Below are 22,866 nucleotides of genomic sequence, written 5' to 3'. Positions count from 1 at the left end.
CATACGTTTCAAATAATCCACTCAAGACAACAACTACTTTTGGGGTCTTCACAGCCTCCTTTGTGCGCTGTGGCTGTTAATTGTGATTAGTGTTCTTCTCTGACACATTTTGAGAATATCATCAGTATGTGTAGAATGAATCTATGCCTCATGTGGATTTCTTTCAGTACTGTGCAATCTTGCTTCATATTGTTTCGTGTCTGCGCTGCAAAAGGGCCTTGATAATTAATTATGAATTGTTAATGAATAGCAAGACTCCTTTTTAGCAAAATAAAACAGTTGTTGCGTTAGTTATTTATTTTCTGCCCTTATCGTCACTGCCACATTTCTCTCCTTTTGTCTCCACTCTATTACAGCCATTTTCTTTGTTCTCTTCACTCCTTCCCTTCTCAACAACCTAGAGCATAGCTGGTTTCTCTATTTTACTGCCTCTGTTGAAAAGTCAACCACCTAAAAGTTAACACTATTTCTCTCTCTACAGATACTTCTTAACCTGTTAAGTGTTTCCAAAATTTTCTTTATTTTACAGTCCTAACGATCCCAACTCCACCTCACCTGGCTCCCCTATCACCTTCCAGTTTATACTCCATTCTCTCCACCCACCTTCTTATTCTAGCTGCTTCCCACTTTCATTCTAGTCCTGATGAAAGGTCTCAGCCCAAAATGTCAATTGCTTATTCTCCTCCATAGATGCTGCCTGACCTGCTAAGTTCCTCCAGCATTTTGTGTGTGTTACTCTGTCAGTTTGGTTTTTATTTTGCTTTGGGGTATTTTACAATATAATTTGTAAAGGTATGACAACATTGATTAGCTTAATGTGGATTATTTAATGAGTTAAATCGTTTCAGACCAATACTTCTCTCCTTCCAAGAAATGTGCTGGAGAAGCTTTTGGAAAGTATGGAAGTTTATCATACCAAGAGCCTATTAAAAAGATGTCAACTTTAAAAGGTCACTTTTACCAAAATTACATACATCTGCAGGAGATTAAGTTTACAAGATGCATTGGACACACTGCCATCAGGGGAAATTTTCTGGTATCAGAAAAGACACAGGCATGGGCTATATGGTTTTGTAAAAGGCACCAGCAAATGAGTTGAGTCCATTTCCAGAAAACCTGCCAATTTGCCTTAATTGTCCATATACTTTCCCAATGCATCTCAGCTCAGTGTAGAACTTGTTATTTTTAGTTTCTAGTTAAAGATCCGAGGTTACGTGGTCTCCTCACTTTTTTTAAATATGATATGATGAAATGCAAGACATGTAAAACCCATTTGAAATCAATGCCAGGTCTCAGTGGGATCTCAATCCCACTCCCTCATTTATTTCCTTGCAACCCATTCTTTTTAAAATGCTAATCAGCTTCTTCCATTTCTTCTACCAACCACGTTAACTAGGAATAACTTAATAGCCAATCAACCTACCAACCAACTCCTCTTTGGCAAGCCACACCACCTAGCGGAAATCCATACAGTCACCAGGAGGACACGCAAACTGCACAAACGTAGGTCTTATGGATAAAATCAACAAAGCTATTTTCTTATATTCTTAAGAAAGTATTCATCCTTATTAAGATAACTTGAAAGGGCCAGGCCCAAACTTACTGGAAGGGTATCAGACTTGGCAATGGAAAGGGCATAGTTTTAAGGTGAAAGGTGTAAGATTTAAAATGGACGCCTGGGACAACTCCTTCACAGACAAGGTGATGCTTAGATAAAAGGTACAATACTAACATCTGGAAGACGTGTAAATGGATACGATGGGTTCAGAACCAGAGGTGGGAAAATAGGACTCGCTTGGTGAGCGCCATTGTCAGTATTAATGAATTAGGCCAAAGAGCCTGATTCCAAACTGTATTACTCTGTGACTCTATAAACGAACAGTTGAAAGTGAATGACAATTAGCAAAAACAGGAAAAGTTTGAGTTAGTTCTTAACAGTGTGAAGAAGAAAATTTGTCACAATTTTTATCTGTGACATTTAAATGGCTGCATTGATTTATTGTCAGCTGTGAATTGTAATTCCTATTTTCAAACTTCATGTTATAGTTTGCTAGCACTGTATAGGATCACTCTACTGAGCTCAACTTGGGAAACTAAGTGTAGCAGAAATTAGCATTTTTCATAAACGTGAAAAAGTCTGCTGGAAATCCGAACTGGACTGGTCTCGGCCCAAAATGTTAATTGTTTGTTCCTTTCCACAGATGCTGCCTGACCTGCTGAGTTCCTCCAGCATTTTGTGTGACTTGCTTAAAATTTTCATAAACTGAAGGAGAGCTTCATTGATTTGCTGCTATTCATCACGAGAATGATTCTTCCGGAGCTAAGGTAAAGGTTGAACTGGTCCCTATTCCACAATCTGGCTGGTGTGTTGACCAACGTATGGTCGTCAAGCAGCCTGATGTTTGAGGCTTCAAATCTCTGTGTATTATTCATTCCTACTGCAGTCAAATTAGAAAGAATGCTACTTGCATGGATGTAGAGTTAGAGTTAGTGAGTTGTGGGCATGTTACGTTGGCACTGGAAACATCGCAACACTCATGGGCGCTCCCCAGCACAATTTTCACTGGTATTTGACGCAAACACATTTCACTCTATGTTTCAATGTACATATTGCAAATAAAGTTAATCAGTCTGATTAATTCAAACCTCAAATATTTCCTCAAGCGTTGGCACCACACCACTAGTGTGATATAATCTGGTAAAGTAACTTGCCCTTAGGACTCCAGAGACTGCAGATGCTAGAATCCGGAGCGAGAGAATGAACTGCCGGAGGAAATCAGCAGATTGAGCAGTATCTGTGGAGGGGGAGAAGGATGTCCTAGTCCATGGTCTCAATGCAAAATACCAAATATTTATTTCACCCCAACACAGATGCAGACCAACCTGCGTATCTCCTCCAGCAATTGGTTTCCGTTCTGCTTTGGACACCTAAACCAATGCACGGCACACTTAGCATCCCAGATGAGACATCAGAAAACCCAAAATAAGAGCGGGTGAAATTATGACCTCCCAGAAGGGCTGCTTTACCACTGCAAGTCCTGCTCTTAGATGACACAAGTCTTGTAAAAGAATGACAAGCCAGTCAAGTGCCACCCAGCCCCTCGAACCGACCATGAAATATGCTGTTTATAAAGAGCATGAAAGAAGCCAACAGTATCCATTCGTCAAACGAAAAGGGATTAAATTAGGTAATTAATAGTGACGCAAGTACAATAAGTTGAAATGATCGCACTGTGCTTAGGTTTCTCTTCTCTGACAAAGTGCAAAGAGGTGAGTTGGCAGTGAAGGAAATAGGACTGGGCAGTGTCTATAGAGTAATCACTGTGATGACAGCAAGCATTGAATTTCACTAAACCCATTTCCTTAATTGCATCCTTAAACTACTGCTGTAGCTGGGATGAGAGTCAATATGAAGGTCAGATCATCCTCTATAATACCATTCAGCCAATATTCACCAGCCCAGCTATTATACATAATGACAGTGATCTTTCTTTGTTACTCTATTCAACACAAGCATCATAGCAGATAGGATAAGAAGGAAACATACTTGTAATAGTAGATATCAGAACCTACACGAAGCCAATGAGCTCTTCCACACAATGCTTCATGGATGGAATACATCACTGGCTGCATCCCTGCATTATCACAGAAAGTGCTTTCATTAATGTCAAGGTGAGTCATCTATTACAAGAGAATTAAATCTTATCAATATAAATTTCTCCCATACACTCGAATCTTTACTTAATCAAAACATTAGCTTTCCTTATCTCAGCAGCCCTTACATGTACAGGATCCTATATTTTTCATTCTCAAAATAAACTGAGCTTCCTCAGATATTCTCCTCACCCAGTGCACCACCGCTCCCTCGCTTAGCTGATAATTCACAGAAGCCACATTCCTTCAATGCACAATGACACTTTCTTTGCAGTAACAGTGAAGTGTAAAGATTTGAAGCTCATTAAATAGATCAACTTTCTCGCCATAAATCTTAGCCTTTAGAACCAAGAGTGCAATCGCTTTCAGAACTTTTTTGCTAAATACATTAGCATGATGGTTATGTATTTGCATTGATGCCCAGAGATCTGGATCATTGATCTGAAAGAGAGAGTTTATATCCTACCTCAGCAGCTGTAAAGTTTAAAATAACAGAATTAAATAAACCCGATTTTAGTGGTATTTTAGTAGCCTTATAACTAATGGATTGTCTGTCTGGTTCGTTAATTTGAGGCAAGAAATCTACTGTCCTAATCCAGTGTGACTAATTATGACCCAAGACCCAGAGACAAATGTTTTCTCTTTAAATGCCCACCAAAATGGCCTAGCAAGAAACTCATAGGGAATCCAAAATGAGCCTAGTTGACAACGCCTGTCCCTTGAATCAGTAAATAGTTTTTTTAAAGAATTGCAAAATCCATGCTCTGGTAGATTTTATGAAATAGTGTTTTCAGAATCCCCCTGACTCCCTTTAACACAGAAGGGAAAATGTTATCCTACAACCAGGCACAAGTGTTACAGGATTAGATTTTCAATTTGTGTTAATACCTGGAGCGTACAGAATTCATTCATTGGCATCTCTTTTGCAGGAATTTCCATGAAAGTTACCGTTATATTAAGAATTCGTTCTTCTTGAGAGTAAATTCGTTTGCTGATAATACTTATCGGCTTGTTCCGAAATCATATTATTGCTGAAATATCTTATTTATAGAGAATGTTGAAATTCAATCATTTATTTCTCTTATTGTTGGAACAGCTCTAATTGTCATCAACAGTAACATCTATGAAACCCATTGAAACTATAAGTAATGTGATTTAATGTTAAATCTGATTCAACATTTAAACTGTGGAATTGTCCAAACAGTTGAATTACATGAATATAAATTCACTTTCCCAGCAATATCCCCTCAAGCTGCTGAATTATGAAACTGCCGTGTTGCCTGGCGCAGTGTGAAATATGAAATCATGAACTGTCTGGAACTGTACTGAGTGCAATACATAGATCAACATCGTGTTTTATTTATAGGAAAGTGCTTGTGTTGTGTAAATGTCTTGGTGTTACAGTGTATAAATATTTATCATAATAATTCACAGTGAACTATATTCAGAGGAAGTATTATACTTGCAAACACATGAATCAAAAAATAAAAGTCTTAGAGTGTAGCTAAAATAAGGCAGCTCTGGGGAAAATAAACTAGATATGACATGCATCTGAGGAGACCGAGGTCCTTCGGAGTATGTAGGCCTCTCCTTCACATGTTCTACCAGTCTGTTGTCACCAGTACAATCTTCTATGTGGTGATGTGCTGGGGCAATGGCATCAACAGCAGGTTCAATAAACTGATTAGAAAGGCTGGCTCTGTTATAGGTGTCAAACTGGACACACCAGACGCTGTGGTAGAATAAAGGACCCTAAGGAAAATACTGGCAATTCTGGACAATGTTTCTCACCCTGTGCAAGCCACCCTGGCTGAAAAGAGGAGCACTTTTAGTAATAGACTAAGACAACTGCACTGCTTCAAAGAGTACTATATAAGATCATTTTTACCCTTGGCCATTAGGCTCTTAATTCTTTATTCTTTCTTACTTCTCTTCTATTATTTGTATGTCTGTGCACTTATAATGCTATTGTGACACAGTAATTTCCTTTGGTATCAATAAAGTATCTATCTATCTAAAGCCAAAGTACATAAGGTCTCAGGATGTAAAGCTGCAGAGTTTCAATTTGAATCAAGGTCCAAGAAAGCCTCTACCCAATACATATGTCTGCGAGCATGCAAATATATAAAATGTCCTTTGATGTTTCATTTGACCACAAATGATTTGTCCTTTGGTCAGGCTGTAAAATGGTTCACCATTATCATTTTGTGCCATGTCATATGACATGGACAATCATGATCTTTCCATGACCATGATTTTTCTTGGCAAACTTTTCTGCAGAAGTGGTTTGCCATTGCCTTCTTCTGGGCAGTGTCTTTACAAGATGGGTGACCCCAAGCCATTATCAATACTCTTCAAAGATTGTCTGCTCAGCATCAGTGGTCACATAACTAGGAACTGTGATGTGCACCAGCTCCTCATACAACCATCCACCACCTTCTCCCATGCCTTCATGTGACCCTGATCAGGGGCCTAAGCAGGTGCTACACCTTGCCCAAGAGAGACCTGCAGATGAGCAGAGAGAAAGAGAGCCTTCTTTCTTCTTTGGTAGGATGTATCTCCACCCTGACACCAAAATTACATCATTGGGATATGGAGTGGATTGTGGTTGAGGTGGAGCAGAGGGCATATCTCATTAAGAAGCCTGTGAAGAAGGAATGGAAATGGAAATGGCTCTTCACTCCTGTTTCAGAAATACTTGGTATAAATGAGGGCAATTTCTTTCAAACTTTCCAAGATACAAACAATATTTTAGTAGTCTTGCCCAAGCTTCTTTCTGCACCTTGGTGAATACAAAGTGAACTCAAGCAACATCGCAGAGGTGGCAGGAAAACTGAATGCATATTTTGCATCAGTCTTCACAGTGGAAGACATCTGCAGTATACCGGACATTCAAGAGTGTCAGGGAAGTGAAGTATATGCAATGAAAATTGCAACTGAGAAGGTGCTCAGGAAGCTTAATGGTCTGAGGGTGGATAAGTCTCCTGGACCTGATGGAATGCACCCTCGGGTTCTGAAGGAAGTCGCTAGAGAGATTGTGGAGGCATTAACAATGATCTTTCAAGAATCAGTAGATTCTGCCATTGTACCAGATGACTGGAAAATTGCAAATGTCGCTTTACTATTTAAGAAGGATGGGAGGCAGCAGAGTGGAAACTATAGACTTTCTAGCCTGATATTGGTGGTTGGTCAGAATCGATTGTTATGAGATTACAGTGTACCTGGAGGCACATGACAAGATAGGCCAAAGCCAGCACGGTTTCCTGAAAGGAAAATCCTGCCTGACAAACCTACTGCAATTTTTTGAGGAAATTACAAGCATGGTAGACAAAGGAGCTGCAGTAGACCTGGTGCACTTGGATTTTCAGAAGGTGCTGTGCATGAGGTTGCTTAGCAAGATAAGAGCCCATGGAACTATAGGGAAGTTACTAGCATGAGTGGAGCATTGGTTGATTGGCAGAAAACACAGTGGGAATAAAGGGATCCTATTCTGGCTGGCTGCCGGTTACTATTTGAGTTCCACAGGGGTCGGTGTTGGGACCACTGCTTTTTATGATGTATGTCAATGATCTGGACTATGGTATTAATGGATTTGTGGCTAAATTTGCCAATGATACAAAGATAGGTGGTGGAACAGGTACTGTTGAGGAAACAGAGAGCCTGCAGAGAGACTTAGATAGTTTAGGGGAACGGGCAAAGAAGTGGCAAATGAAGTGCAATGTTGGAAAGTGTATGGTCATGCACCTTGGTGGAAGAAACAAACTGGCAGACTATTATTTAGATGGGGAGAGAATCCAAACTGCAGAGATGCAAAGGAACTTGGGAGTCATTGTGCAAGATACTATGGTAAATCATGTATACCTGTCTGGACACGGCCCTCTGCTGACTGCTCCTGTGGCTCCTCCCACAGACCCCTGGATAAAATGATCGTGTCACTGCTCCTCCCACAGTCCAGGGCAGTCATCCAGCATGGACGTGCTCCATTTTACTGCTAATAAAAGTCTTTCAGTATTTACTCTACTTCCAGTCTTTTGGAGTTATTGATAGTGCATCAGATACCCTAAAGGTTAACCTTCAGGCTGAATCGGTTATGAAGAAGGCAAATGCAACATTGGCATTCATTTCTAGAGGTATAAAATATAACAGCCAGGATGTGATGTTGAGGCTCTATAAGGCACTCATGAGACCACACTTTGTGTGCAGTTTTGGGCTCCTTATTTTAGAAAGGATATACTGACATTGGAGAGGATTCAGAGAAGATTCACAAGAATGAATACAGGAATGAAAGAGTTACCATATGAGGAACATCTGGCAGCTCTTGAGCTGTATTCCTTGGAGTTCAGAAGAATGATGGGGGATGTCATAGAAACATTCCGAATGGAAGAGGCAGTTGGAATTTCAGCTGCAAAGTTAGATTAGAAACAGGGATTATATAGGGTGCTGGGAGATTTGAGAGAGGAATATAAAATCATGACAAGTTGAGACAGGATGAAGAGAGCGAGACTGGTCCCATCAGTATGAAGCCAAAGAACCAAAGATGACAGATTTAAAGCTCTACAAGTGAAGTGATGCAAAGTGTTCAGAATCAGCAAGTAGACATGATGCACAATGTACTGCCTGTGGAGGGTGCAGATTAAGTCAAAGCTTTCAAAATAGATGTGAAGGAATATTTGAAGGTAAAATGAGTGATGTTGGAGAAAGAGCAGAAGAATGAAGCCAATTCAATGCTCTACGTAGAGGCAGCAGGCATTCGACACCCCACACTAGCACTGCTAACATCCTTGAACAGCCTCTGTATCCAAATGAATAAAATCTCACCACTTGGGAATTTTTTCCAATACAAAAGGATTTCCTCCTATAATAAAACAGAAAATGCAGGGATACTCAAGAGGGCAGGCAGCATCCGCAAATAAGGAAGCAGTCAATGTTTAAAGAACTACCGGACATCATACGGACATGATTCTTGCTGCATTGTAACAAAATAACTCAAAACAATTATTTATAACTAAATTTGATATTAATTATTAACTTATTTGTTCATAGAAAGACCATAATTTATTGGCACTCCATAATTACCTCCTGATATAATTTCAAAGCCATTTCGTGGGTATTTGAGAGTGGTAAGTCTGGAGTCTGGATGAGATTAGTAATGTGACTGCTATTCAAAAACCAGCATTCCTGTGGTTTTACCCTCACCACTACTGATCCTAGTTATTTAATCCAGATTTGTTCAACAGCTTTAATTTTTAAGTTGCTCTAATGGGCCTAGAATCTGTCTCTATCCTAGATTACTTACCGTAGTTGAACTGGCTGTTTGTTTTCTCAAAGTTGATAATGTTGAAGCGATATGGGATTCCAGCTCTCATGCCACTGATCTCAAAGTAGAACCACTGGTGTTGAAGGTTTGTGTTAATGTCAGCATTCATTATCAGATCATATTCGTATCTGGACAGGAATAAAAATAATGATATTTCAAGAACATCCAAAATACTATCGCTCAATGATATAAATCTAATCCCCCTCCCCAATCAAAAAATTAATAACCATATCACCAGAGAGTACTACATAGTCAAACATGCTGCACTCGAGATCTGTTACAAAGCCAAGGCATTTCCCAACTTTGAGGTAGACAGAAAAGGACTCAGGGAGCTTACTCAGTCAACATCATTAACATAGATAACGTGGCCATTGCCTCACGACTGTGCTTAAGAGCCTGCTGTGCACAGACTGATCGCAAAAAAACAATGCTACAAGTGCATAGCTATAAAGTGCTGACTTCAAAGTATTATGGGATGTCCTAAGATACTCAAAACCAGAACACAAAAGCAAATCCAAAAATACGTCTGAATATATAACACAGCCTTGGTTTCATACAAAGCAAGTTGGTATTAAACCACGTTCTAGACTCCTATATATAACAACATGGATAAAAATAACACAAAAGTGTAACAGGTTTCATTCCTCATCTAGGTTACTTTAATTGACTTTAAATCAGAGTAAGGAACAGAGGCATGTACAGTATAGTGACATCATAGAGGTATACAGTACAACACAGGAAGAGGCACCTTGACACACCATGTCCAAGCTAAACATCAAGTACCCATCTACACTAATCCCATTTACCAGCATTTGTACTTACGAGTTGGTCTTCTAGACCTTTGCGATTAAAGTGTTCATGTAGAATATTCTGTTAAAGAAAGTATCGTACTTGACAAAATCTGAAAGAAACTTCAGACCAAACTCTAGACCTCACCCTGCTTTACACTTACTTGCGAATTTGAATAGCTTTTCGAAGATTTCCTGACTCAAAGTTTGAGAAGAAGTTTAGAGAAGTGTCATCTCCTGATGTAACCAATGAAGGACTATCGGAGAAAGAATGAAAAATATTGTCAATTAATGCTACTAAAATACAATAGATTCTACCAAACACATGCAAACAAATGACCGAACTATCACTTGCTTCTCCTATAAATATTATCCATTAAGTCCAAAATAAAAGCTTAATTTTATCATCATTATTTGCTAATAGTGGGCTAGGGATGCCCACAGGCCATAGAGGTTTTGCACACAACTCGCTACATTTAAAAAATGGTTAAACATAAACACAAGAGGTTCTGCAGATTCTGCAAATCTTGAAAAACATCTTGAGAAACATCGACTGTTTATTCCTTTCTGCATATGCTGCCCGACTTATTGAGTTCTTCCAGCATTTTGAGAGTGCTGTTCATTTAAAAAAAATTGCTGCTGCTTAGCCGTGTTTCTAGGTCATCAAATTTAACAGCTATACTTTGCAAAATGTTTAGGCTTCTCCTCTGCAGCCCAATCGCAGCCATGAGATAAATTGATAAGTCAACAATAAAAGGAAGTCTATTTGTACCAATAACCTCAAGAAAATGAGTATATTGCAGTGTTGTGTAGAAGATGCTTTAAGACTTGCTAGACAGAGGAATATTAACAGATTTCATTCATCATCATCATCATGTGCCATGTCTTATGATGTGGGTGATCATGGTCTATGAGGATGATTGTTCTTAGCAAATTCCACAGAAGTGGTTTGCCATTGCCTTCTTCTGGGCAGTTAAATTTCATTAACTTTAAGAAATACATATAGAATGTGAAAACTTGGAACAATTTCACCTAGAGCTAAATTCACTTCATCCTGCCCATTTATTTTATCTGACGGATTGCATCACTTAAGTGTTTCTCTTTGCCAGATTCAGAATACTTGAGGATCAAATCATAAACAGTTGAGAATTAGACTGACGCTTTGATCATCGGATATAAAACAGCGTAACCCACCTCTCAGTGTCAAAAACGACCCTGTTCAGAACATCCCCAGAGTTGACTAAACGCTGAATATCTTCAAATATTTTAGCCCTAAAATCAAAGTTAAGCATAAGGCCACATTAGCATGACAATTTAGTACAAGATATCAAAGCATAAACTCCTTGCTTCATTTCTAAGAATTCAGGTTAAGTATTCTTCAAAAATGGTGTAATTATACAAAGAAGATAAAGATAAACTTAGTAATTACGTTCTGTCAGTCTAACATTCCAAGTGGAAAGCTATTGAAAACAAGAATCCAAGTAAAAATTAATATTTATTTTGAATGGTTAGGTTTATTAAGAAGCTCCAGAGTTAAGTCTAATCAATTCTTTTAAAACAGGGCTAATATAGGTGTGATAAGAAATGGTTAGCCCGAAGTTTTACAGCTCAAGCGATTGGGGTTCAATTCTTGCAGCTACCACTAAGGAGTTTGTATGCCCTGCCTGTGATCACATGGGTTTTATCTTCCATTCTAAACATGTACTTTTATGGTTAATAAATTGTGGGCGTGCTACGTTGGCACCAGAAGCATGGTGAAACAATGAATAAAGCTTATCTGGTCAGCTCTGTATACAGAAAATAGGACAACTAATGTCCTATCAGCAATGAATGAAAGGAAAAATCAATATTGTATGCAAGCAACACACACAAAATGCTGGTGGAACACAGCAGGCCCGGCAGCATCTATAGTGAGAAGCACTGTTGACATTTCAGGCCGAGACCCTTCGTCAGGACTAACTGAAAGAAAAGATAGTAAGAGATTTGGAAGTAGGAGGGGGAGGGGGAAATGCGAAATGCCCATCACTCTGCCTGTTCTCCATCTCCCACTGGCGCTCCCTTCCCCCTTTCTTTCTCCCTAGGCCTCCCGTCCCATGATCTTTTCCCTTCTCCAGCTCTGCATCCCTTTTGTCAATCACCTTTCCAGCTCTTAGCTTCACCCCACTCCCTCCAGTCTTCTCCTATCATTTAATATTTCCCCCTTCTACTTTCAAATCTCTTACTATACTTTCTTTCAGTTAGTCCTGATGAAGGGTCTCGGCCCAAAACGTCAACAGTGCTTCTCCCTATAGATGCTGCCTGGCCTGCTGCGTTCCACCAGCATTTTGTGTGTGTTGCTTGAATTTCCAGCATCTGCAGATTTCCTCATGTTTGCTTTTTAATACTGTATGCAACCCTGGTTATTGACATTCAAACCAGTCAGCCCCCCCCCCCCATGTCATTACAGTGTTAATTAAGCAAGAGCCAAGGTGAAACTAATTGCTTTTTGATAACAGTATTGGTTTTGACCACTGTTGGTAGAACTCTGGGGGAAAAATCTGACCCCAATGACCGGAGTCAGATTCAGCTGAAAAGAAGAAAGTTGTGGGTGTTGGGCACTAATCATTTTCAGCCCTCAGATTATTACCTGAGTTTACAAGGTCAGAAATATTGGCTCAGATGGGGTTTTCTCATCAGTAATCCATTGGAAGGTCAGCATTCTCCCCTCGATTGGAGTGTTCAGCTCCATTCACAGCTCTCCAGGTAAAGGAAAAGAGTTTGTTCACAGTCACCGGAAACTACACTATATAACATCTGGTCCTGGGTATAAGTAATTCAATATTTCCATTGCTATTTCCTCCCCTTTAACACTGTCCAGATCCTGAAGTGGCCAAGCCTGACAGCACAGGTGGAGTGCTCTACGTGAAAGATTCAGTAACAGACTCTCTAGAGAATCTCCACCACCAATAAAGAGCAGAATGGCCAAAGTACAATTGATTGGACCCACAAAGCGGCAACAGTGCCAAACAGTCATAACAGGTCTGGAAAAAAAGCCACCCAGTTAATCAACACCTACTTTGAAATAGGGATACCATGGACGCCGTGTGAAATGTCAGTAGAATGGACACCAACAACTCACTAAAGCTTCTTCACCAATTTTCCCTATTCCATCAACTCTTCCAACCAGAAGATAAGCTGATGTATGGGGGTATGAAATGTGGGTTATATGTAAAAATACAAAAATGATATGTGCCATTATGCCACCACAACATGTGCTTACCTCGCTTAAAGGAAACTAAGAACATACACCAGTCATTCCTAGTTCCGTGTTTTCCTTTCAATTAGCTTTTATGTTTTGGAGTTACAAAATATAAGTGGTGACAAAAAAGTTCTAAAGAACTTGAGACAGCTACTTACCTGTTGAAGTGCAGTGAGAACAATTGTGTTAAAAAAAAAAGGGCAATGAAAGGTTGGAGATTTTTTTAAAAGTGCTGCATGTGGTTTCTTCGGAAAAGGGCAAGGTTGAGTTTTTTTTAAAAGGCAAAAAATGGACATATTCGAGGTTTCATAGACAGTAAATACCAGATGATAATGATAAACAAAAAAAAAGCACAAATGGTTGGCTACATCAGAAAGATTCCACTAGAGATAACTGGAATATGTACATTATACTGAACAAATTGAGCAGTATTTTGAAGCAAATGAAATAACCAATGAGAAACAAGAAAGAGTTTTGCTGAGTGTATTGGGTGGAAGAGTATACAGTTTGTTTTCAAGTTCAGCTGTTCAGATCAAACTAGCTGAAATGAGTTTTGCTGATATTGCAAAAGTAAGGCAGTAATATTTAGAACCGGAACCATTGTTGATTGCAGAATGCTTTAGATTTCATAAGCAGAATCAAAAGGAAGGGGAGTCCATTTCAGCATATGTGGCTGAATTGAAGTGATTGTCTGAACTTTGGCAGTTCAGTGACGACCTTAATGATGCACTGAGAGATTGTTTAGTTTATGGAATGCTTACAAGAAAGCATTCAAAAAATGGCTCCTAACTGAAGCACAACTTACATTTAAAAGAGCAGTTGAAATTGCTGTAGCCGTGGACATAGCAGACAGAGAAATAATTGAGATGCAGTCAGGAATGAATGTGAGTTTGAACAAAAATTACAACATCTAAACATAGATCTGCCTGCCTGAACAAATCATGTTAAGATTATGGCAGGGGCTCACATACAGAGACCAGTGCAGATTTAAAAGTCAGCACAGAAAATGTAACAAAGCAAGACACATACAAAGAGTATGTCAGGCAGACAAAATTAAATTGACTGAACAGGAAAGAGAAAAAAAAATAAAAAGTCAAGTTGCAATTTCAAAAAGAGTACTAATCTGCATACTGTTAATGAAATACCCGATAATGATGAGAGTGACTAAAGATTGAGTAGCCTTGAGATTTACAATGTGAAAACTAACAACAGACAAGCAATATTGCTTACACCAAAAGTCAATGAAATATTTATTAAAATGCAATTTGTCACCAGTTCGGCTGTTTCAGCCATTCCACAAAATAACTTTGAATGGCATTTCAAAGGTACTAAAATGAAGCCTGCAGATATCCAACTAAGAACTTATACTAGAGAAAAGATAACACCTATGGGAATGACATTTGATACAATAAAAGACAGTAAACACCATGCCAAGTATGTGGTAAAAACAGGAGGGCCAGCAAAAGAGTCAACTGAGAGCAAATTAAAATAGGTACTGGATGATGTCTCAGCTGTGTTCAGCAATGACATTGAAAAACTCAAATATATCAAGCATAGAATAGTGTGAAATGAAAACACTACTACCAAGTTGTGTATTTAATACTTCAGTAATATTTGAGTAATATTGTAAATATATTGTTTGATTAAGAATTATTTGTTGCTTACACAATGCATTGTAAAAGTACATAAATGGCAAACATCATTATGCCACCACGTTGTACACCCACAGCTCACTTAAAGAAAAACTAAAAACTAAGGTGAGTTATTCCAGGCTCCGTGTTTTCCTTTCAATTAGTTTTTATATTACAAAACATTACACAATGAACCCATGAACTCTACCTCACAATTTCTGCACCATTTATTTAATTTTAATATATATTTCTTATTGCACTTTATAGTATATTTAATGTATTAAATTTAATACATATTAATTAATATGTTAAATTAATATCACTGACATGTCGTGAAATTTGTTAAATTAATATTTAACAAATTTCACGACATGTCAGTGATAAACCCAATTCTGATGCTAAACAGACAACAGAGTGGTAGTGGTAAGCATCATGGAGCAGCTGGTAGAGATTCCACTTCACAATGTTGGCAACTAGGGTTCAATCCTGACCTCAGGTGCAATGTGAAGTCTGCGTATATATTCCCTGTGACAGCATGGGTTTCATCTGCCTCCTTCACTTTGGTCCCTGATCCCACACACATGCAGATTAGTAGGTCTATTGGCCATTTTAAATTGCCCTTCGAAGGCAAGGGAGGAGTGTGGGTTGATAAAATGGGACGAGTGGGCCAAAGGAGCTTCTACTAACCTGCATGTCTCCATGATACAGGAAGAATGGGGCATCCTTAGTTATGCTTGGCTATACTGCACAGGAGTAACGGGGATCTCAGCAATTATTGGAATACCAGAGGGACGTATCATCCTTAAAAGAGTTATCATCCTTAAAACAGTACAAAGTAACTTCGTAGTATTAATGCCTTACCTTTGACCTCCATACCACTGACCCATCAGAGGCTCCTGATAGCGGGGTGGTGTATGACCCCAGTAATCTGGAAATGCCAGGGTTTTATAATCACTTGCTGATTTGGTTTCCTCTGCTTTGATGGTATAAATATACGGGTCGTGGTAGGGTGTTATTTCTTTACACATTTTTAAAAGCTTACTTGCAGTGTTCTCATTCTCATGTTCGCCACCAGTGGCCCAGCTAGGATCGAAGGATCCGGCATATTCATCACCAGCAGTACTCAGAGCTTCAGTGTTCTGTAAATCTGTGTTTATTCTAGAAAGATCTACACCACCCCTCTGTATATTCAAATGGAGTTGGCTCATTTTATCTTTCGAATGGTTCATTCTGCCCGATTTAGCAGGGTGTGTGTAGTGATTCCTCGGCAGTCCTCTGGATCCACTCTCCCCGCCATTGCCAGATGGAGACAGAGATTTCTGAGGGGTTCTTCTGCTCCTAAACGAGTTGTGTTGCCTCAGCGAATCCTCCCCAGTGCCGTCCTGGCCCCACTCTCTGGAATCCTTCTGATGCAGGGCTGTGAAGGACGTAGAGCACGACGCGTTGTCCTGACTGAGGTTTAGGTCTTCTGAGTCTGAATCCTGCAGTAATCAGAATATAAATATACTTAAAAATTAAAACCATCAAAAGAAAATTGTTGAAGTGTGATTTACTGTATGGTTTCTAGCAATACCTGGGACCTTAAGCCTTTAAATTCGGAAAACAGGTCTGTCCCATCTGTTAGTTTTTGTTGCTCTTGATTACTAAGGCAAAATAACCGGAGAACCACCAGCAAACACCCTTTACCAGTGGCAGTACACCACGAGATATAGCAGTAGCTGGTAAAACAATGCATGAGATGTGTCAGACTGCTTTCTTTCTTTTTAAATACAGAAATTTCTAGGACCCTGGACCTAGCAAGTGAATATAACAGATCTTTAAAAGGCTCTTAGACAAGCACATGAATGTGCAGAGAATAGAGGTATTGGGGCATTGTGTAGACAGAGAGGATTGGTCTAGTTAGCCGTTTAATTACTTGTTTAATTGGCATGACGTTGTAGGCCAAAGGGCCTGTTCATGTTGTACTCTTTTATGTTTGAGTCAAGGCCCAATGTAAGGTACATTATCAAAGTATGTATGCAGTGCACAGCTCCGAGATTCAACCTCCCAGATAGCCAAGAAATAAAGAAAACCTTGGGACCCATTCAAAGAAAAATGTACAGAGTAGACACAGAGGAGATGTCAGGGGTAAGTTCTTTTTACGCAGAGTGGTGAGTGCGTGGAATGGGCTGCCGGTGAACATGGATACAATAGGGTCCTTTCAGAGACTTGGATAGGTACATGGAGCTTAGAAAAATAGAGGGCTATGGGTAACCCTAGGTAATTTATAAAATAAATGCATGTTCGGCACAGCATTGTGGGACGAAGAGCCTGTATTGTGCTGTAGGTTTTCTATGTTTTTCTAAAAATATCAACCCCTTCTGCAACTCCACGCACAAAAAAAGAAACAAACCATACAACCTGTCATGAAACATGGTTCACTCAGCACTGAAAAGATACACACACACAGCATATACATATTCTAATCACATGATCTCAGGTTAATGGGGTTAATGGAAATACACGGGAGTTCATGGAGAATGATTTTAGAATGTCATAAGCAAATTGTTGGCAATACGTGGGATGTATGGCGGTCACAGAGAAAAAACAGGATCTGATAAAGGGTTTTGGTCTGAAACATTGACTGTTTATTCTTTTCTATAGATGCCTCCTGACCTGTTATGTTCATCCAGCATTTTGTATGTGTTGCTGTAAATTTCTAGCATTTGCAGAATCTCTTGTGTTTATAGGCTACAGATTAGAATCGGGTTTATCACTGGCATACACTGTGAAATTTGTTGTCTTTGTGGCAGCAGTACAATGCAATACATAACAATATTTAAAAACGTGAATCACAGCAAGTATATTTATATTAAGTAGTTTAATTAAATAAGTAGTGCAAAAATAGAAATTAGAAAATAGTGAGGTTCTGTTCCTGGGTTCAACGCCCATTCAGAAATCGGATAGTAGAGGGGAAGCAGCTTTCCCTGATTGCTGATGTTACAGCATTTACAGCATATCGACCATGTATCGATTCTTCTAGAGAGCAATTTGTTGTCCAAGGTAATCCAAGAGCAATTCCATTAGTTTGCTTCCTCTTTACAGTCCCATATATTACTTTGCTCTAAGTATCTAACCTTCTCTTCCACGCTCCTACCTGGATTATCTCACTTGCAGACCCCAGTCAGCTTGGATTGGCCAAAACATCTTCTCCACAATCTCCAACAGCACACTAGCACCACAGAGATGTGTACTTAGCCCCCGCTCTACTCGCTTTACACCTGTGACAGTGTGTCTAAGCACAGCTCTAACACCATATACAAGTTTGCACTGTTGTGGGCACTATCAAAGGTGCTGATGAATCAGCATACAGGAGGGAGACTGAAAATTTGGCTGAGAGGTGTAATAACATCAACCTTTCATTCAATGTCAATAAGAAAAGGAACTGCTTGTAAATGTCAGGAGAGGGAAACCAGAGGTCCATGAGCAAATAATCAGAGGATTAGAGGTGGAGAGGTTCATTAACTTTAAATTCCTGGGTGTCACTATCTCAAAGAACCTGTCCTGGGCCCATCATGTAAGTATTATTGCAAAGAAAGCACAACAGCACCCATACTTCCTCAGGAGTCTGTGGACATTCAGCATCTCATCAAAACCTTGGCAGACTTCCATTAATGTGTGGTGGAAAGTGTGCTGACTGGCTGCATTACGGCCTGGTATGGGAACACCAATGCCCTTGAGCGGAAAATCCTACAAAAGGTAATAGATAGGGCCCAGTACATCACAGATAAAACCCCCCCAACCATTGAGCACATTAACGTGAAACATTGCCATAAAAAAGCAGCATCTATCATCAGAGATCCTCACCACCCTTTCTTGCTGCTACCATCAGGTAGAGGGTACATTCACCAGGTTCAAGAGCATTTATTACCCATCAACCATCAGGCTGTTGAACAAAAGGGGACACCTACACCTCAAACGCATCTCTCCCATTTCCCGCACATCTGCCCTCATCCCATCCACCTATCACCCCACTCGGGATAGGGTTCCCCTTGTCCTTACCTACCACCCCACCAGCCTCCAGGTCCAACATATAATTCTCCGTAATTTCCACCATCTCCAACCGGATCCCACTACCAAACACATTTTTCCCTCCCCCCCCTTTCTGCTTTTTGCAGGGATTGCTCCCTACGCGACTCCCTTGTCCACTCGTCCCCCCCATCCCTTCCCACCGATCTCCCTCCTGGTACTTATCCTTGTAAACGGAACAAGTGCTACACCTGCCCTTACACTTCCTCCCTCAACACCATTCAGGGCCCCAGACAGTCCTTCCAGGTGAGGCGACTCTTCACCTGTGAGTCAGCTGGTGTGGTATACTGCGTCCGGTGCTCTCAGTATGGCCTTTTATATATTGGTGAGACCCGACACAGACTGGGAGACTGTTTCGCAGAACACCTATACTCAGTCCGCCAGAAAAAGCAGGATCTCCCAGTGGCCTCACATTTTAATTCCACGTCCCATTCCCATTCTGATATGTCTATCCATAGCCTCCTCTATTGTCAAAATGAACCAAACTCAGGTTGGAGGTACAACACCTTATATACTGGCTGGGTAGCCTCCAACCTGATGGCATGAATGTTGACATCTCTAACTTCCGTAAATGCCCCTCCTCCCCTTCTTACCCCATCCCTGACATATTTAGTTATAAGCCTGTTCTCCATCTCTCTCTGGTGCTCCCCCCCCCCTTTCTTTCTCCTGAGGCCTCCCATCCCATGATCCTTTCCCTTCTCCAGCTCTGTATCACTTTCACCAATCACCTTTCCAGCTCTTAGCTTCATCCCACCCCCTCCGGTCTTCTCCTATCATTTCGCATTTTCCCCCTTCATCCACTACTTTCAAATCTCTTACTATCTTTCCTTTCGTTTAGTCCTGATGAAGGGTCTCGGCCTGAAACGTCGACAGCGCTTCTCCCTATAGATGCTGCCTGGCCTGCTGTGTTCCACCAACATTTTGTGTGTGTTGTTGTTTGAATTTCCAGCATCTGCAGATTTCCTCGTGTTTACCTACACCCATTCTGTTTCTGGTGTTCCCACAACTGATTGTCTCACTTTTAGGACTTTTTATCTTGTTATTTCATGTTCTTGGTAGATATTGCTATTTATTTATATTTGCATTTGCACAGTTTGTTGTCCATTGATCCTGTTTACAGTTACTGTTCTATAGTTTTGCTAAGTATGCCTGTAGGAAGAAGAATGTCAGGGCTGTCTGTGTTGACACGTATGTACTCTGATCATAATTTTTACTTGACTTTGACTTTGTTTTGGCAGTCCACAGCCCACTGGCCAGAGCACACAGAATTTTCCCTAACCTGTGTTCACACCACAGACTTCAATACTCACCAGAAGACGATAAAGAAATAAATACACTTTTAACCAACCAGGGACATTTACCCAGACCTATCAGTTGCAGAAATGTCTGTGTCACTGCGATTGTTAGTGTAAGAAATTGTCAGTGAGATGCTACCAAACTTTTTCCCCTTTAACTTAATCTAATTAATTCTGATTAACGGACTCTACAATTGAGCTGCTTGGATTCATTATAAAGCAGTATAGCAAGCACTTAATTTAAGAATAAATGTTTTTGCAGGCAACAGTGAAACTAATCATGAAAACTATTTAAATGAATTTGACAGAATCCTCATCACAGACTCCCCATTGGACTAATTAATTTCCAACTCAATGACATTTTGCTCAGACAGATTTCTATATTATTCATTAATTTGAAAATAAAGTACCTCAATCTCACACTTCCTCAAATTATCATTTCCAAGTTAAAACAATATAACAGGGCGATGGGCAGTAGATCAGTACCCTGGCAACAGATTTCAGCAGGTCAGTCCTTGTAGTTACTATGCAGTCCCAAAGCAGGCAGACCAGGATGCTTCACTGCTATACAGTTTCAACCCCAGGATTATGAAATTTACATTCTATTCAAGCAACCAGCTAATGTTATGCCCCGATTTGTAAATTCTGCTTCATGAAAATTTCAGTGCCCCTAATGACCATTACAACAGGTATCAATCATTAGAACACTCATCGAGACCAGTGTTTCATTTTCTGGAGTCAACCACTACATTGCTTTCGCCATGGGTCTACTAGGCTGTTGTTGGAAGGTCAAGTGGTTCCGTTGTTCCCAGAACTGCTTTCCCCAGGCAGTGGTGAATCTGTGGAATTCTCTGCCCAGTGGAGAAAAGGTGGAGATGACTCCAAGGCCAGATCAGCCATGATCTTATTGAATGACAGAGCAGGCTCAGCTGGCCAGATGACCTCCTCCTGCTTCTTCGGTTCTTATGTTCTTTAATATCGGAGAATGCATACAGTATACCACCTGAAATTCTTACTCTTCACAGACATCCACAAAACAGAAAAACCCTAAAGAATGGATGACAGAAATATCAGAATCCCAAAGTACACTCCATGCATAGGCAGCAGCATCGACCCTCCCCTACTTGCACCAGCAAAAGTATCAAACACCCCCCCACCATGCAAGCAGAAGCCCTCAAAAAGATCTTGTTCTAGAGCCCATCAAAAACTACAGTCCATAACCCAGCGTCGTAGTATTTCAGACAGGCCCTTCTTCTTTGCAGTTCCTCTAATTGTGGTATTCCACATGTCAAACCGTTACGGCTATTGAGAAGACCTACAGAAAGTACAGCCCAGTCCGTCACAGGAAAAGACCTCCGCACTACTGACCACACCCACAAGGAGCACTGCCACAAGAAAGCGTCATCCGTAACCGGGGACCCCCGCCATCCATGCCTTGCTCTCCTCTCGATGCTCCCATCAGAAAGGTGGTACAGGAGCCTTGAGTCCCACACCTCCAGGTTCAGGGACAGTTACTTCCCTTCAACCATCACGCCCCTGAACTGGATAACTTCACTCACCTCAACACTGAACCAATTCCACGACCCATGGACCCACTTTCAAGGATTTTATAACTCATGCTCACAGGACTATTTATTTACTTTCTTATTATTATTATTAGTTTTATTTTGTATTTGCACAGTTGGACTTCTTTTGCACATTGGTCTTTGTGTGCAGTTCAGTGATTCTTTGCTTGTGTGCAGTTTTTCATTTATTCTGCTGTATCTTTTTGTTCCCCTACTGCCTGCAAAATATTGCATCTCAGAGTAATATATGGTGTCATATACAGAACACACTTTGATAATAAATTTACTTTGAGCTTTTATTTGGGTATTGAGACAGGAGCTCCCAATCTGAGAGCTCGAACACCATGAAGGACAAGGGATCAGGCATAATGAAATGTCACCATCTCCAAGGCACACACTGCCCTGCATTAGAAACATTTCACCTGCTTTTCATCATTGCTAGGCTCAAGTGTCAGCATCAGTGTTAAAAATGGGCCCACCTACAGCATTACTACAGAAAAATAGCTGTGGTGTCCCAGCCTGGCACTGCTCTTTACTCCATTGCCAGTAACTGAAGGCATTGAGGTGACCAAGACCTAACCCCCCAATAAGTGTTAAGCAGAGGCACCATTTGGCTTTGGACAAGCAGGCTTTTTCCACGGAGGCTAGAAGAGAAAAAAACCAGAGGATATGGGTTAAGGGTGAAGGGGGAAAAGTTTAAAGGGAACATTCGGGGGAGCTTCTTCACACAGAGAGTGGTGGGAGTGTGGAATGAGCTGCCAGATGAAGTGGTAAATGCAGGCTTACTTTTAACATTTAAGAAAAACTTGGACAGGTACATGGATGAGAGGTGTATGGAAGGATACGGTCCAGGTGCAGGTCAGTGGGACTAGGCAGAAAAATGGTTCGGCACAGCCAAGAAGGGCCAAAATGCCTGTTTCTGTGCTGTAATAGAACCATAGAACATTACAGCACAGTACAGGCCCTTCAGCCCTCTATGTTGTGCCGACCCATAAAATCCTTAAAAAAAGATGTTCTGCGGTTCCATGGTAACTGCTGGGAAACAAGTTCCCACCAGCACAAATTCCAGTACCCTCCTGGTGAGTTTCTCACATAAATTTTGAGTGACTTTATCTTCTTAATTGGCTAACTGCTTGCCAGAAACAGCAGCTTAACAGGTGAGTGAACTTGTCATCCCAGCAGCCTCCTACTAACTGGACAGAGTAGTGGGAAGGAGTACAAGGTTAAAACAATACAGACGAAGAAACAATTTCAACTATTTTTAGCAGAATTTCAGATGGTGGCGAGAAAGCATACAAGACTGAGATATT

General features: G+C 40.4%; 1 protein-coding gene across 1 annotated transcript in view; it reads right to left on the bottom strand.

The window, feature by feature from the left end:
- The window catches only part of LOC132382317 (cytosolic carboxypeptidase 4), a gene marked incomplete at its 5' end in the record, with an annotated part of 235,216 nt that overhangs the window by 181,795 nt on the left and 30,555 nt on the right, over positions 1–22,866 (bottom strand). Inside the window, 5 exons of the mRNA XM_059952452.1 lie at positions 3,548–3,635; positions 8,951–9,099; positions 9,924–10,016; positions 10,954–11,031; positions 15,490–16,109. Of these exons, the coding sequence (XP_059808435.1) occupies positions 3,548–3,635; positions 8,951–9,099; positions 9,924–10,016; positions 10,954–11,031; positions 15,490–16,109 (1,028 nt within the window). The remainder of the gene's footprint in view (positions 1–3,547; positions 3,636–8,950; positions 9,100–9,923; positions 10,017–10,953; positions 11,032–15,489; positions 16,110–22,866) is intronic.

The sequence above is a fragment of the Hypanus sabinus genome, chromosome 28 (genome assembly GCF_030144855.1).
Source record: "Hypanus sabinus isolate sHypSab1 chromosome 28, sHypSab1.hap1, whole genome shotgun sequence".
NCBI lineage: Eukaryota > Metazoa > Chordata > Chondrichthyes > Myliobatiformes > Dasyatidae > Hypanus > Hypanus sabinus.
Note: the sequence above shows the minus strand (reverse complement) of the source record. Positions and strands in the feature narration are given on the sequence as shown.